At 35.5% G+C, this 16,068-nt stretch overlaps 1 protein-coding gene across 3 annotated transcripts in view; it reads right to left on the minus strand.

Moving 5' to 3' along the window:
• Window positions 1–16,068, minus strand: part of CSMD3 (CUB and Sushi multiple domains 3) — a 579,290-nt gene that overhangs the window by 157,209 nt on the left and 406,013 nt on the right. For all 3 annotated transcript variants that reach the window (XM_050970810.1, XM_030234789.2, XM_050970809.1), the window contains 3 exons: window positions 14,631–14,822; window positions 7,722–7,860; window positions 5,945–6,132 (listed from right to left, as the gene is read on the minus strand). In XM_050970810.1, the coding sequence (XP_050826767.1) occupies window positions 5,945–6,132; window positions 7,722–7,860; window positions 14,631–14,822 (519 nt within the window). The remainder of the gene's footprint in view (window positions 1–5,944; window positions 6,133–7,721; window positions 7,861–14,630; window positions 14,823–16,068) is intronic.

Here is a 16,068-nt window from a genome sequence, read left to right on the forward strand (position 1 = left end):
ATAATTATTTAGTAAGCCATCCACACATTCATTGGAGAAGTCTGGCAGGTTTTAGGGCAAATTTCAAACTCTTTCAAGTCTAAGTTATCAAACTTTGAGGAACAAAAGAAAAAAAAAGGATAAATTCATTTAGGATTATAACTAGTCCTTTAGAAAATTAATACAATAACATTTTTTCTTGTTATTGAACCAATATTGATATAACTGGATAGATTCATAATTGCTATTGTGAGATCACAATTCTTGAGTTTATGACAAAACTAATTCAGAGTGTTTCAAAGGTACTCTAGAAGGTACACAGATAAAGCAGATATTAGCACTAGATGAAAAAAATAAAGAGAGAAAAAATAAAGTAATCTATTATGTCTGGTGCATAAATCAAAAATTGAGAAAAGAATGATCTGTCACAGCGCAAATTACCTCTAGGGAAAAAATACAGCCCCGTAATTTTCTTTTCCACACAATTATAGTTGTGACAGGCTCCTGAAATTGCTGACTAAACAGAAACAATGTCACTATAGAAAAACAGTTTCTTAATACCAATTCTGAAAAATAAAGCCTGAAATACTAAGCACCTTAAAACTACTTCTGCAAATCTGAAGGTACCGATTAGTGAACTTGTAGAAAAAGTTAGTAGAATATGCTACAATGTATGAAGAACAAATCAAATTAATTCTTCAGATTGGGCTGAGAACCAGTGAAAAAAAGACCAAGTAAGAAGACTTTCAGCAAATTTATAAGCGCTCCCAGGAGACAAGAGGGAAAGTTCTTCACCACTGCCATCATGTTGCTCCAACTGAGGAACACAAGACATTGATTATCCCTGTGGCCCTTTCCTTTTTTTCTGAACAATATGAGTATCATTAAGTTAAAAACACATAAGGGCAGTGACAGATTTAGCAGAACATCAGAGAAAAGGCTGTATTATTACAAAGATTTTTTTTTCAGTGGGAGCATTTTAAAAATTATTTTCTGTAATAAGTAGGCAACAAATAATTTTTTTTCATTGGGCAGCTCAGATTTGGGTTACAGTAACATTAAATACTTGGCTGTTCATTTCAGTTGCCAATTCCTTCCCTACATAATGCAATTTTGCAACAAGCTTCAAAGAAACCAGCATTAACTTCTCTGATAACATTGTCACGCCACTGGATCAAGTAAGGCTCTGAAATACAGGCTGAAAACAGTGACACATGCTGTTTCAATCTCTGTTGAATAACATCATGTAATGATGCCAAAATCCTCCTGAGAACTAGTATCTCAGTGCATGGAAAAAGTATTGAAATCCAAGAGAAGCAAGTGCTTTGTCCAGAATGTGATGACTTACCACAACATCCCTAAGTTTCAAAGAGAATAAAGCTATATTAAACCTCTTGGAGAAAATACTACAGACATACCAAACTATAGCAAGCATTCAGTAATTATTCTCCAGAGTACTTAATAGAAATAATAAGCTTTTCCTCCATTATAACATAGAAATGAAGTGAGGGAGAGAGAATGGGAATAAAACTCCACCATGTGGTTACAGATCAGACCTGGGAAGTGGGTCAGTCTGAGATTTGGATCTGAAAAATAGAGTCCAGCAATGAAGTATAATTTGAGTACACTGTCACTTTAAATAGGATTAGTGTACATATAGGGCACCACTGCATCAGTTACAATTTGTATGAAAAATTTATGTTCATCAAATCAGAAAAATTTAGGTTGAAAGAGTACAACTCCCATGCAAATTAGGGCCAGTTTGATTAGGTTACTTAGGCCTTTGTATGGTCCAGTTATGATTTTGAAGGATTCCGATGACATCATCTAAGGACAAGCAGTTCCAGTGCTTGACTATCAGAGTGATTAATTTGTTTTCTTGATATGCAATTGAAATTCCTGTTATGTCAATTTGTCAGTTCATTAGCTCTCAGCTTATCACTATGAGCACCTGAGAAGACTTTGGCTCTGCCTTTTCAACACTGCCCTTGCAACACTCCCTCCTTAGGTAGTCGGAGCAAACCCAGCTGGCACAGCTGATGCCAAATGACCAAAGTTGAATCCTATGTGGTATGACATCCATATCATATGATGCCATGCCCAGGACATAAATTCTGGGGAAGAAGAAGGAAGGGAGGGACATTTGAAGATAGGCATTTGTCTTCCTAGTCATCATTACATGTGATGGAGCCCTGCTTTACTGGAGATGGCTGAACATCTGCCTGCCCATGGAAATGAATTCCTTATTTTGCTCTGCATGTGCGCATGGCTCTTGTCTTCTATATTAAACTGCCTTTATCTCAACCCATGAGTTTTCTCACTTTTACTCTTATTATTTCCCCTATCCTGCTGGAAACTGGAGTGACCATTTTCCTGGAAAAACACCCTTTTGTGATTTTTTCCTTGCAACTCACATTCCCATGTGTCTAGGATTGGGGCTGATATTCTATCTCACTTTCTTGTGTTCTCTCCATGTCCAGTTTATCCACTGATTGTCCCTCCCTGTCTTCCCAGGTCTTTACTGCCAATGAGGTGACATTTCATGTGCTCTGTAAAAACTTACAGCGAGTGGATCATTTACACAGGACTTCTGGATCTTTGGATAACTGCTCAGTATCAAGGTCATCATAAATCACCTGCAGCATAGCTAATTCCTTCAGGTACTGGATATATCTCCTCATGGGGGTCCATTTGCCTGAATGGATTATATCATCTTAGAAGAGATACCTTTTCCTCATGCCTGGAAGGAATCACCTTCAGAGGCCAAGGGTTTGTGCCCCATTTTCAATCATTTTGACAATGGCCTCTTCCCTAGAAAAGGGATCCTAGGTGCTGGCCTTTTTCCTCTAATTCTAGATTACTGACCATGTTAACCCAGCACTGGCACAGCCAAGGTGTCTGTTTGCTGATTGTATGGTCACTGGCTTGTTTATGAGCTCTTCCTCTTCCTCCTCCTCTAGTGATGGCCCTTTGGAGTAGCTCTCTTCATCCACTTCCTCCTCCTTTTCCTTCTTAGGAGGAGTCTCTTTCCTTAGCAAACGAGCTGATGTTTGCAATATTTCTGCTTGTGTGTGGGGGTGACTGATACCAGCACGGGTTGTTCCTCTGGTTCAGCTGCAAGGCCCATCATGGCAGTTGGAGGGGCCAGAGCTCCTGTTGTTTTGTTGTCAGATCCAGAGGCCTCTTCCACTTGAGGACAGTCAATTATGTTGAATAGGGCTTAGTAGGCCTGGGCCAGGTCCCAGTACATTTTATGTCTCTCTGGAGTTGCTAGTGTGACAAGACACTTTCCTCAAATATTTTAGTAGTTTTTGAGCATTCTACACTTGCTCAGGGCTGAACTACCAAACATTGGAGGTGGACACTGTCCTTGGTACCCTTTCCCATGTATTCTGTAACTTGTATTGATCTAGCTCCAGGGCAGAATCCCCCAATAATTGTTTAACCTCAAGCAAAATCTGAAACTCATGCAGGAGATATAGCAGTATGAATACACTGGTTTGAACATCTCAAGGACATTCAAAATTCCCAAGAGCTATTCAAATTAGCCTGGAGGAGAATGAAAAGGTGAAAGAAAAGGTGAAGGAATGGGGCAAGTGTTCCTCCTCATCTGTTCCATAGATGGGGTCTCTGATGAGAAAAGATAAAGTCTGTGATTGTTAATAGTTTTCAAGAGGTTGTTCCCTAAAAGTACATATATGACAACCATAGTGAGCAAAAATACAAGATTAGTCTCACAAACAGGAATTATTTTATCAAATCTTGAGCCAGTGTTACACAGTCCATCAAAATGATATCCTTAATCCAGGCCCCAGAGGTAACAAAAGAAAAACATAGAGAGAAAGTGATACATAACCCAATTCTCAGAACAAGCACAACAACTCTGACTCCAAAAAAATCAACATTGTGACCAGTGACTATAGAATTAACACAATGGATGTTTAAAACAAATTTGCTTAAACACACTCTGGTCAGACCTGCAGTCAACCTGCCAAAAAGGACTGTTGAGTTTTAGCCCATTCAGCAACTAAGGACCATGCAAACTGCTCATTCAGTGGGATCCAGAGTGGTGTGGGGGGAGAACTGGAAAGGTTAAATTGAGATAATTTGTAGATGGGTTTAATAGTTTAAATAAAATTGAATAATAATAACAACAATAACAGAAACAATAATAAATTGTAATGGAAGGAGAATTTAAACAAAGTGACAGAAAAAAACCCAAAAAAAACAAGTTCTATAAATGAAAAACAATTGCTTATGACCAACTGACTGATGCCCAGCTGGCACCTAAGTAGGCTCTCCCAGGCCAGAATATCATGTTGGAAATGTGGGGTCAGCTGTTGGGGCTGTGTTCCCTCCCAGCTTCTTCTGCTTCCCCACTCTCAGCAGCAAAGCAGCATGAGAAGAGACTGTCTCCCTAATAAATATCCTTCACACTTGGATTGGTGGAAAGGAGAAACACCTTGATGCCGTGACACAAGACTTCATTCAACAGCGCAGAAGAAAAAGATTGGCCTCTTTAAAAATAATTTATTTGCTTGTTCTTCAGAAGTTCTGCTATCTCCCTATAGTACTTCCCTCTGCATTTATTATTTTTCAATTTAGTTGAAGAAATATATGTAAGTGAACTGAAACACTTCATACATCTGGACTTGCCATCAACAGGGTTGGGACCTACGTTTAACTTTTGAGGACTAGCTCATCCTCTGGAGACAACTTCCTTGACATCTGTAGGATCCAATGACTGTTGCAAACTATAAGGAGGCTTCATGGGCTTTGCAAATCACTAAATACAGTATTCTTTCCTTTCTATACCTTTGCAATTACTAGCTGCTCTCAGAATAAATGGAGATGAAAATAAGACCAAGGAGGTCTATATCACCCTTATTTTCTTTCTGATTGTCTTTACAGAATATTTTCATATTCATTTAACAGCAAATATTTCTGTTTCTCAGGCCATGCAGAGGCAGTTATGAAAGTTCACACTGATTATATATTTTGCAAGTCTGCATTTTCTTGTTTACTGCGCTATGACTTCAGGCAGATCTGAGACAGGTGGACAGCTCTACTGTGGTCTATCATATAAAGATCTAGCCAAAATAGTGTTTTATTTTCAATATTGGACTCCTAGATTCTAGCACATAATTTCATCTGACAGGACTTAAATGCACCTAAATCAACTTGACCTTCTACGTAAAATAAAAAATAATAAATTAAATTCTGGATAAAACATATATATATAACATACATATATATGTGTATATATATATATATATATATATATATATATATATATATATATATATATATGTATATATATGCTGTTAGGTTATGCCACTGCAACATTACTTTTTATTTTTGAAACCTGTAAACTGCTGTCTCCAATTGTTTTGTAGCATCACAGACTCATGGAATGATTTATGTTGCAAGGGTCCTTAAAGATCATCCTGCTCCAAATGCTCTTGCCACGAGCAAGGAAGACCAGGTTCCTCAGAGCTTCCACTAGACAGGTTGCCCAAAGCTGCATCCATCTTGGATTTTAAAACCTCCAGGGACTGGGAGCCCACAATCTCTCTGGGCACCTTTTTCCAGTGCCTCAACACCCATGCAATAAAGAATTTCTTATTAATATCTAATCTAAATCTGCCCTCCTTCAGCTTAAGGCTATTCCCCCTTGTCCTATCACTACATGCTCTAATCTAAAGTACCTGCCCAGCTTTCTTGTAAGCCTGCTTCAAACACTGAAAGGAATCATATACTCAACTTTACAGGTAAATGAAGTCATACTAGGGACTTTATTTTAAGTTAGCAATCTCATAACATTGTACTTGTATGAATAAATTCACATTATTATATTCTCAGGCAAAACAAAAATATTACCAGGCAGAAAATTATGAGAAATTAAAACAAAATTTGCACTCATGCATTGAACTTTGTAAATACAGAGAAAAATAATTTTATTTACCTTTGTATTCCAGATGGAATCCAGTAAAACTAACAGATCCATCACTCCGAAAAGCCAGATGCATGGTATTTGAACTGCTCTCTATCCTCTCTGGCAGTTTGCTGTCTTGAAAGCTCCCAATCAGTGGGCTATTACTGTCTGGCCCATCATAGATATAAAGAAAATCGTAATTTGGTTCTATACTGAAGCTAGAAAACAAAAAAGAGAAATGTCAGATGAAATACACTTTGCCTAACATTTTCACTCTTATTGGTTTAAATTTGAAATTTACTATCACTGTTTTAATAAAAGAAAAAATCCCTCCACTGTCAGAAAAAAAATGGTTTGTAGAAGTGTTTTATTAGCAAACACAGGAATATTCAATCTTTTTGTTCACACCTTAGAAACAATAATTTCCTGCCAGCCATATTAAGGAAAGCTTTTTAAATAGACAAAAAATAATAACATATTTCTAAAGGCTTAGAAAAATAAACATCCTAGATCTATTGGAACCCTTGGTAGAAATGCTTAATGATATAATACACTCAGCTTTCAGCCAGGTTAAACACTTTCAGACAGCCAGAGGATGATTTTCTCATATCTCTTATAGCAAGAAGCATTTTTCCTATGATAAATTTAAATAAAAAGATGAAGTATTGAAACCTTCTATTTTCTTCCAAACTTCATTATTAACTACATTTGTTAACTAAGTTAGTTAAATTCATACTTAATTTTACTTAAGGGCAGAGAGTTAACCAATTTTACTTGTAAGATTGTCAGCATAGAAAAGGAAAGTTTTCTAAAAAGGTAGTTAGTAAGAGTATGAAAATCCAAGATATTATATCTCTACTTGACAGTAGCCCCTCACTGAAATAAATGCAGGCATTGAAGATCTGATAGAGCTCCCCTTTTCACTCTTATTAAAGAGTGAAAAGCATTATTTAAAATATATTTCCTTATAAAAGAAATGCAAAAGTAAAAAGTCATCAGCTTTGATTATTAAAGGGCCATGGTTCATCTTCAGTTTAAAAGGATTAGCTGGAGTAAGTTCCACTCAAAAGACTACTTTACAGAACTTAGTGGAGTATTCAGTGTTTCTCACTCTAGGTCAGTCTGTGTGTCACAAATGAGGCAATTCTCAGTACCATTTTTATCTTTTCTGTGACGTATTTCCTGGTTGGGATACATAATTTTCACACATAATAGATAATTTAAATCATGTGTTACATACAGTGCAGACAGCAAAAGTTCCTTTGTGAATTCTGTTATGCTCAATTTAGTCTTCTGTTGTGATAAAAGAAAAGTCTAGAACAATTCCATTTAATAGCCAGAACATCAGGAAGTATCTTGAGTGTCCTGAAATTATATGGACTAATAAAACTAAATTTAAAGACTGCTTTTGAAATTTTGCCTAAATAGCAGCAAGCAGATGAATTAATAGTTTTCATCATTAAAGACCATCCTTGTTTGCAGACATTTCAGTGAGTTACTCCATGCCATCTTCTCAGGAACTGAATCTTAGTTAAATTAAGCACCACCTATCTCAACATTAGCCAGTGAAAACAGAATGCTTTTAAGGAAACAGCAATGAGTTTCCAAGCTTCACCTGTATGTGAATTGATGACTCTGATGTATTTATTGTAACTTTTAACAAAGATAATGATTACTAATCCCTTTGATAGTTATATTAAGTACACATATATTACCCTACAGAGATCTCAACAAAAATAAAGTTATAATAATGAAGCAAATAATAAAGTTATGAACATGACTTTAAAATTTTTAAGCAGCAGCTTACCTGATAAATGCTAATGATATAACATAGTCACTATTAACATTGATTGTCCAGTCACAATCTCTGCTGTGGGGATAAGGATGAGGGAAGTTTGGTGAAAGTATAAAACCTGATGAGCCAGTCAGGTTTCCTCCACAGGGAGCTGTGAATAAAAATAGACTGAACTTGAGGAAAGAAGGTAAGAGACAAAGAAACAAGTAGCAGCAATCTGTTCACTGACATTTAGTGTCCACAAAAGTTAAACAAGTGAGGTATTTACAAATCTTTAATCGAAACAAACAAAAAACATATTCACATTTTGCCCTAGACAAATACTAATACTACTATGTGAAACTCTTGGTTTTGAAATCTGTCCTTTTGCTTGCATAACATCATTTCAAAGTTTTCCTGAATATACTGTGAAATTGAAAAATGCTCTGGCTACACACATAAAAAGACTTAACTGGGTAAGTTTTCATCTTTCTACTTCTTGTTAAAGACATTCTAAAAGAACCTCCTTAGGCTATGAAACATGATACTTACATTGCTAATGCAATTATCTGCCTTTTCACCAGATAACAGTGATTAGCAGTTCAGATCAAGATGGATATAATATAAACTAAATTTTAAAAAATATTCAAGTAATTGCACTTTTCAAACTCAGAGATAAATAAAATAGCTTTAATCACAATCAGAATAAAACAACCACATTTTTCTATGGGATTTTGAGGTTCCCAAATGTTGTGGGGCTCCAATCCAGAAAAATAAATAGTAAAAAAAAAAAAGGAAACATTTAATGAAATTTCTTCTTCAGCATTCCTTATCTGAGACTTCATGTAGCAACAAGAGAATAGTCAGGTTTTCTAAAGATCTTCTTTGAAAGAACTTCATATAATGGTTTGCAAAAGATCACAGACAAGATTTATAAAGACTAATATTTTTGAGTTTTAATTCTACTAAGTGATCATCTGGGCCTAGGAAGGTAATTGATTACTCAGGTCATCTGTAACAGAGATTCTGTGAGCTCTTAAGGTTATTTAAATGTCTTATAGAATCATATAGATCATTGAGTGCAACCACCACCAAACCATGTCCCTAAGTGCCACATCTGCATGTGTTTTAAATACCTCCAGGGTCAGGGACTAAGCCACTTCCCTGGTCAGCCTGCACCAATGCTTGATAACCCTACTGGTGATGAAGAAATCTGTCCTTATAGCCAATCTAAACTGCCCACAGTGCAAACAGAGGCCATTTCCTCTGATCCTGACATTTGTTACTTGGATGAATAAATGAGCACCACCCTCAATACAACTTCATTTCAAGTGCTTACAGAAAGCAGGAATGTCTTCCCTTAGCCTCTTTTCCTCTAGGCTATACAATGTCAGCTTCCCCAGATGATCTTCATAATGCTGTTATCTGGACCCTTCACCAGCTTTGTTGTCCTTCTCTGGACTCACTCTACTACTTCAGTGTCACCAGTGTAGAGTACAGGAGGATGATCACTGCCCTGGTCATTTTGGACATACCTTGCTGATACAAGCCAGGATACCATTGGATTTCTTGGCCTCTGGGTACACATTGGCTCATGTTTGGCCACCTGTCAACCAATGCCCCCAGGACCTTTTCCAATGGGCAGCTTCCCAGCCATTCATCCCCCAAGTCTGGAGAGCTACATGGTGTACTGCAGGACTCATCACTTTACCTTACTGAACCTCGCAGCAGTGGCCTTGGCCCATTGATCCAGCCTCTAAAGTTCCTGCTGCAGAGCCTTCCTACCCTCCAGCAGATCAACACTCCAGCACAAATAAGTGACACCAGAGAACTGAGAGTGTGCTCAATCACCTCATCCAGATCGTCAGTAAAGACATCAAACAGGACTGGCCCCAGTACTGGGGACTGGCTACCAGCTGGATGTAACTCCATCCACCCTGACTCTCTGGGCCCATCCAGTCAGTAGCTACCCAGTGAAGAGCTCACCTGTCCAATGAACAGGCAGCTTCTCCATGAGAATGATGTGGGAAATAGTGTCAAACACTTAACCAAATGCTGGATATTTAACACCACCTGAGCAGGTGTCCTTGTCATACAAGATCAGGTTGCTTATTCAGAACCCTCCTTTCATAAATCAGTGTTGTCTGGACCTGATCCACTGGTTATTCTGTATATGCTGTGTGATTGCACCCAAGAGGATTTGTACAGATAAAGATGATATGCACAGGTATAATTCAAGCTACTGGGAAATATACAGAGTATTTCCTAATATCATGAGAAATACTGCTTCCAGCTCTGGGGCATCCAATGCAAGAAAGACATCAACCCTTTGGAGAGAGTCCAGAGGAGGGATGGTCAGGGAGATGGAAAACCTCTCCTACAAAAACAATCTGAGAGAGTTAGGATTGCTCTGCCTGGAGAGGACAAGACTCCAGAAGAATTTATGGTGCCATTCAGTGTCTAAAGAGGCCCTACAAGAGAGCTGTAGGGGGATTTTTCATAAGGTCATTCAGTAGCAGGACAAGGGGAAGTGTTTAAAACTTAAAGGTGGGTTTTTTTTAGGAGGAAATTCTTTACTGAGAGGGTGGTGAGACTGGGAGCAGGTTGTCCATGGAATTTTTGGATGTCTATCCCAAGTACTATTCAAGATAAGGCTGGATGGGACTTTGAATAATTTGGTCTAATGGAAAGTGTCCCTGGAACAGTAGGAGGGTGGGAATTACGTGGTCTAACCCAAATCTCCCTGTGTATCTATGATTCTATTAATTAAATCACAGGTCATTTATGAATTCAAGTAAAGCAGGTAGAATATTTAAGAAGATTAACATATCCACAGTCACAGTATATATGAGTATAGTCTTTATACATATTAAATATCTGTTTATATTAAAAGGGAGTAATGAATAGCAAAATTAACCCAAAACAAAACAAAACACTAAAAAATAAGAATCTTCGTTTACATGTTTACATTTTGGTATTAAAATTGGTGATGAATTATAAAATAATCTTTTTGTGTAAAAACAGTTAGAAGTGGAAACAAAAGACATTAGGACAGCTTTAGGAACACAATAATATCACAAATTAATAGTACTAGCAAATGCATTAAATATATTCCAGAACTAGCACAATTTGTTTTGCTTTTTTTGACAACCACCAAACACAATTTTTATCACTATAACATTTTCACAGATGTTTTCAGTTGATAGGTAAAGTTCCATAAGCTACAAGGGAACAGATGGGAGAAATTTCACTTAGTGTGAAATATTTACTTAGTTTTACAATAAGGATAATAATAGCAAATTTTCTATCTTCAAAAATTAAAATTTGCATTGTTTCTAATTAAAAGCATATGCCATCGAATGTTCCATTGTCACAATTTCAAAATGAGTAAAATTAAATTCTTATAAAAAAATATGCATCCATTAATTTTAAAATAGTTCAGTGTAACTTTCTGTAGCCTTGTTGAAGTAAATGTTTCTGTAAAAAAGGAACTGTGAGGTTGAATGGAATGTAAAGGCTGCTCATCAGCTGGAACTAATGTTCTCCAGTATAACCCTGTACATTCCTTTTTTCATGTACTTTAATAGTTTAGGTTGCACTCTGCTATCCTAGGAATGAAAATGTGAAGAATATCAAAGAGGATATTTAGGTTATTCACTGTAACCAGGCTTCACTGAAATGACCACTAAACTGTATGAGTCTGATGATATTTTTGAAGTGCTCTGAAGTGGCCTATAATGATACAAGGAAGTTAAATGCTATGTCCTTGTTCCAGACTAAATTCTGCCAATGTCTGCATTCATGCTACTTTCCTGTGCTCTTGATTTAGTTCAGTTCCCTGTTAGTTCATTGATAGAATATTTTCATATGAGTAACTTCTTTCTTATATACCTATTTGCTCTTTACACACATCAGCAGTTATCTTTGCTGTTTACAGTGTTTCCATTTAATTCTTTCCAATGTCTGTTGATAATCAAAAAGGGAAAAAATGGAAAGTACACTAAGCTAGACAGACAGCCACAATATATTGTATTTCAAGTCATGCCATGAACAGCAGTAAAATATAATAATAAAAAACATAATATTTAACTTTGCAAAATATCTCCAAGATAAAATTTTCTTCAGATAGAAGGGTTCCAGATTATTTTAATTGTCAGTTCACAAGATAGTCAGTCGAAAAGGCTAACAAAATTGAGTAAAAAATGTAATTAGATTATGTTTCCTTTTCTAGTTTACTATCTTCTCTAAACTTAGTCACAGACTTCTGTCTCTGTGTGTTTTAATTAAATTCTTATGTGTTTCAGAATCCATAATTTTCTGAATTTTAATGTGTAGAAAATTATTATTGCCATAACCTTATTTTTAACTGAGGACAGACCAGCTCTGAAAACAAAGTTTAAAGAAAACCTTTTACAGTATTAGACATAAGAGGTAAGACTGAACAAATATAACAGCTCATCTAGAAAGAAAGGCAAATGTCAAAACACAATGAAAAATATATATTTTTTTATGTGTTATGCAGTAAAAACTAGATGTAGGTTATGTGAGCCTGTCTTTATAAACCTCTGTGTAGACACAGTGGTAAGCAAGCACTGATCCTTACTGTCTCTGTGATGATCTCAGCATTCATTATTTCTATGCAAGGAAGTAAAGGTTGGGGTGGTTTTTATTTACAACCTATTTATTTTCTCTAGGAGGCAACAAAATCTTATTCCACAGCTTTCTAGATTTTATTTATTTATTTATTTATTTACTCCTTAAGAAATGAAACAGAATGTATGGTTTCATTTACTTTTTCTCTCCTTTTGTTAAAAAAAAAACCCAACCTATTAAATAAAGAATCATGGTATTTGATTTTGAATGGAAATTACCACTGGAGTTGAGTGTTAACAATAAAACCTTTTTTATAGATATAAACATGAAAAACAAGACCTTGCCTGAAATAAAACAGTAGAAACAAGCAAAATTGAGCCTCAAGGAAAAAATAATAATCACCCATTTTTGAAGAAGAGACAGTCTATACTTCCCCTAAATGTATAGTTAACCTGAATCCTAAAATCTGTTTTTGCATACCAGAATTTTTAATGCAATCCCTGAGAAAAATAAACAGATACAGTCACTTAAGATTCTGGTACCTAAGCAGGATTGGATCCAGAAAATCTTTGGAGTGGAAAACATGGGGCTATTTTTTGCATCACAGGCACAAACCAAAGGACTGTCTTTTGGCAGGAACGTACTCTCAAATTTATAGTTTCTCAGTATATCTTTAGTATAGAAGAATTTCTAATTACTATCTTTCATTCAAATACATGAATCATAATTTAATTCTTTATTATTTTCCCATTGCTGTTACCTTTGTAAGGAAGATGTTCTTAAAATTTTGCGAGGCAAGACTAAGGGAATTTAAAAAAAACAAGGCACTCCCACAGGTAAGAACAATTAAAAAATACATTTGCCTAGTTTTGAGCATTAATAATTAAGAGGTTCAAAAAGACACACACACACTTTGATGTGTAAAGAACCAATAAAATAGATCTAGAACATGGTACAACTATCCACCTTTGGAATTATTCCTGCCTCTTATTCTTTCATCAAAATTATGTTTGTGTTTTTCTAAAACTTTGATAAATGATGATGATGTTGAAGTTATGTGTGGGGTAAGTATTGCACAGTTTGTATTTACAGGGATGGAAACAACATTAATGAATATATTACAAGCTATGAGAAAAAAATCGATGAACTTCAGGGTGTACTGAGCTACAACAGAGTTTTGAAATCACTTAGCTCCAAGGCAAGGTTTGCACACTCTAGTCTATTAGCAGTTCATATTCTCCAAGTATGTATCATTATAGGAAATCAATACAGAATAACTTCATGCTTGACATTTGGACAAATAAATCATCATAATAAGCATCCTTGCTACTCTGTGTACAGTAGGTGTTTTGCATGAAGTGTGGAACTTACCAGTATTAGATAAATGGATGTATGCAGCTAAAATCAAGTGTATGCATATTTAATATGTGCTACAGACAGAATGTCAGTTGAGCACCTACACCTACATTTAATCTATTTTGTAACATCATCAATTCACTATTGATAGCAGTTAAAACTGCTAGTACTGCTTTATAATAGGGTAGTTATAAGGCCATCATGATAGAAAAAATATTTTAACTTTAGGACCCAGAGCCCTAGAATTCCTTTTATTTGTTCACTTAGATATCTACAGATGTTCAGTTACCATTACTATAAAATGCACATTTTCATATGTAAGAATTATAAGAGATGAGCAATAAAATGCTTCTTTACTGCAATCTTCCAGAAAATAGTTTAGAAAACAGTTCTTGTCTTCAGGCCCATAAACTCACATGACACAGGAAGGCGTAGTAAGGAGAATAAGAACAGAGAAAATAACACTTTAACACATTAAGTAGAAAAGCCAAGACACCAAGTCAGTACTGTACTGTTTGCAAACACCTGTCTGCAGATATGCATGAACAAGGTAGACGGTGTGCAGGCAGAGGATATGCAAATAGAATGCAGATTTTATTTGTAACCGCTAAGGTCAAGACACGTTTATTAAATGAAAGAGAGTATTTGAAAGTTGTACAGTGCTCCTTGCAGGTGTAATCTCTGGCAAGTTCCTCTCCACAATGTTTGTCCAAGAATATACTACCAAGGATAATAGTCATTGACATTGACTTGTTTTCTCTGTCCCAGATCATCAAATTATAAATGAAATGGCCCTGAGAGAGAGAGAGCATGAGAACTATACTAACAACTACAGAGGAAAGGTTTTTGTTATGACCATCAGAGGTTGATGTAAAATAATTTTTAAGATGTGCAGTGCATGTATTTTCTTTAAATAAGTTCCTAAAACAGTGTAATTCATTACATAAAGATTTCTATTTTTAGGAAAGCATTATTTAATTTTTTTCTGCATACCTATACAGACTGGTGGGTTTGGCTGCCAGAAGTACCGGTTTTCTACCTGAATGCAGGTTATTCTCTCATCTCCTTGAAGTTCATAGCCAGGGTCACACTGAAAAATGACAGTGTCTCCAGGTTCTCTTCCATCACCATTTCTAGTTCCATTCATGGGGACACCAGGATCACGACAAGCAGTTGCTACGGAACCTAGCAACACAGTGAAAAAAATATAAATACATTTTTGAAAAAAAACATTAAAAATTTCCATTTTGTTACATTTTTCTAACCAGGAAGCTCTGCACATTCAAAATTTTCTTAATCACTTAAAAATACTGAGAAATCCTCCAACAGTCGGGGGCTTTTACACTATTAGTTTTTTCTATGTCCTTTAGTTATTAAAGGTGCCTAATTTTTCTTTTAGTTATTTTTTTTAATTCTGTGAAGCACTGCAGTGTGCAAAAAGGAAAGGAGAAGATTTCCTTTGACCCTGGACATTTAGTACTTTTAACTTAGAGCAATTTTTAAAATGAATAAAATTAAAAGCAGATTAAGGTCTTCAGGTTTTCCAATTAAGGTATGCTTGCATGCATCTTCAATTCTCCACACTTCTGTAGTTCATAAATATATCTATGGTGTAACATTTAGCTGTGACCTTGGAAGCAAATTTTATTGATCACTCATATCTATACCCTTGCACATGGCCTATCTACAACACTAGACTTTTGTAGTAATTATAAAGAAATCAAATATACATGGATTTAGTCTGAGACAGTCTACAGCTATATATAATACTTCAGTATGGAATATTACGATAAAATACAATCACAATTATTACAAAAAAGTATAAAAATTAAAGATATTTTACTCTTGATCAACATAATAAAATATATTTTGCACAAAAACATGTGAGTTTCAGCAAAAAGTAAGTTTATCAATATTTATTTAAGTAAATATTTTTTCCTACTACATTATGGAACTGAAACATGTTATATATATTACAAATAAATACCAAATGTCAGACTTGCCTGTGGAACTAGTCCCACTGAGCTCAGCAACCTGCATAACATAAACACAAAGTGGCAGTACGGAGATTTAATTCAGATCCCCTCTTTCTGGGAAGGTAATACCAGGAGACAGCAATCTATTCATCCAAAATTTATCTGGGTTTTGTATTTATTACGTTTTTAAAGAGCAAATTTTGGTCTAAACTGTATTTCTCTTAAAAAAAACCCTCCAAGGACCTTCCTTTCCAAGACATACTTAATAAAAATATAATTGGTGTTTTACAGTTATTAGGATTTTTATGGGGTTGTTTTTATAGATAGAAAATACTGACTATAGGGACAAAAAATCCCCACAAATAAATTCTGACAAAAAATCAAGCATGAACAGAAGTAAGGGGAAATTTTTCCTTCTTGGTCCTCAGATATTGAATTCATATTTCTTTTAAATG

The sequence above is a fragment of the Serinus canaria genome, chromosome 2, assembly GCF_022539315.1.
Source record: "Serinus canaria isolate serCan28SL12 chromosome 2, serCan2020, whole genome shotgun sequence".
NCBI classification, from domain to species: Eukaryota; Metazoa; Chordata; class Aves; order Passeriformes; family Fringillidae; genus Serinus; species Serinus canaria.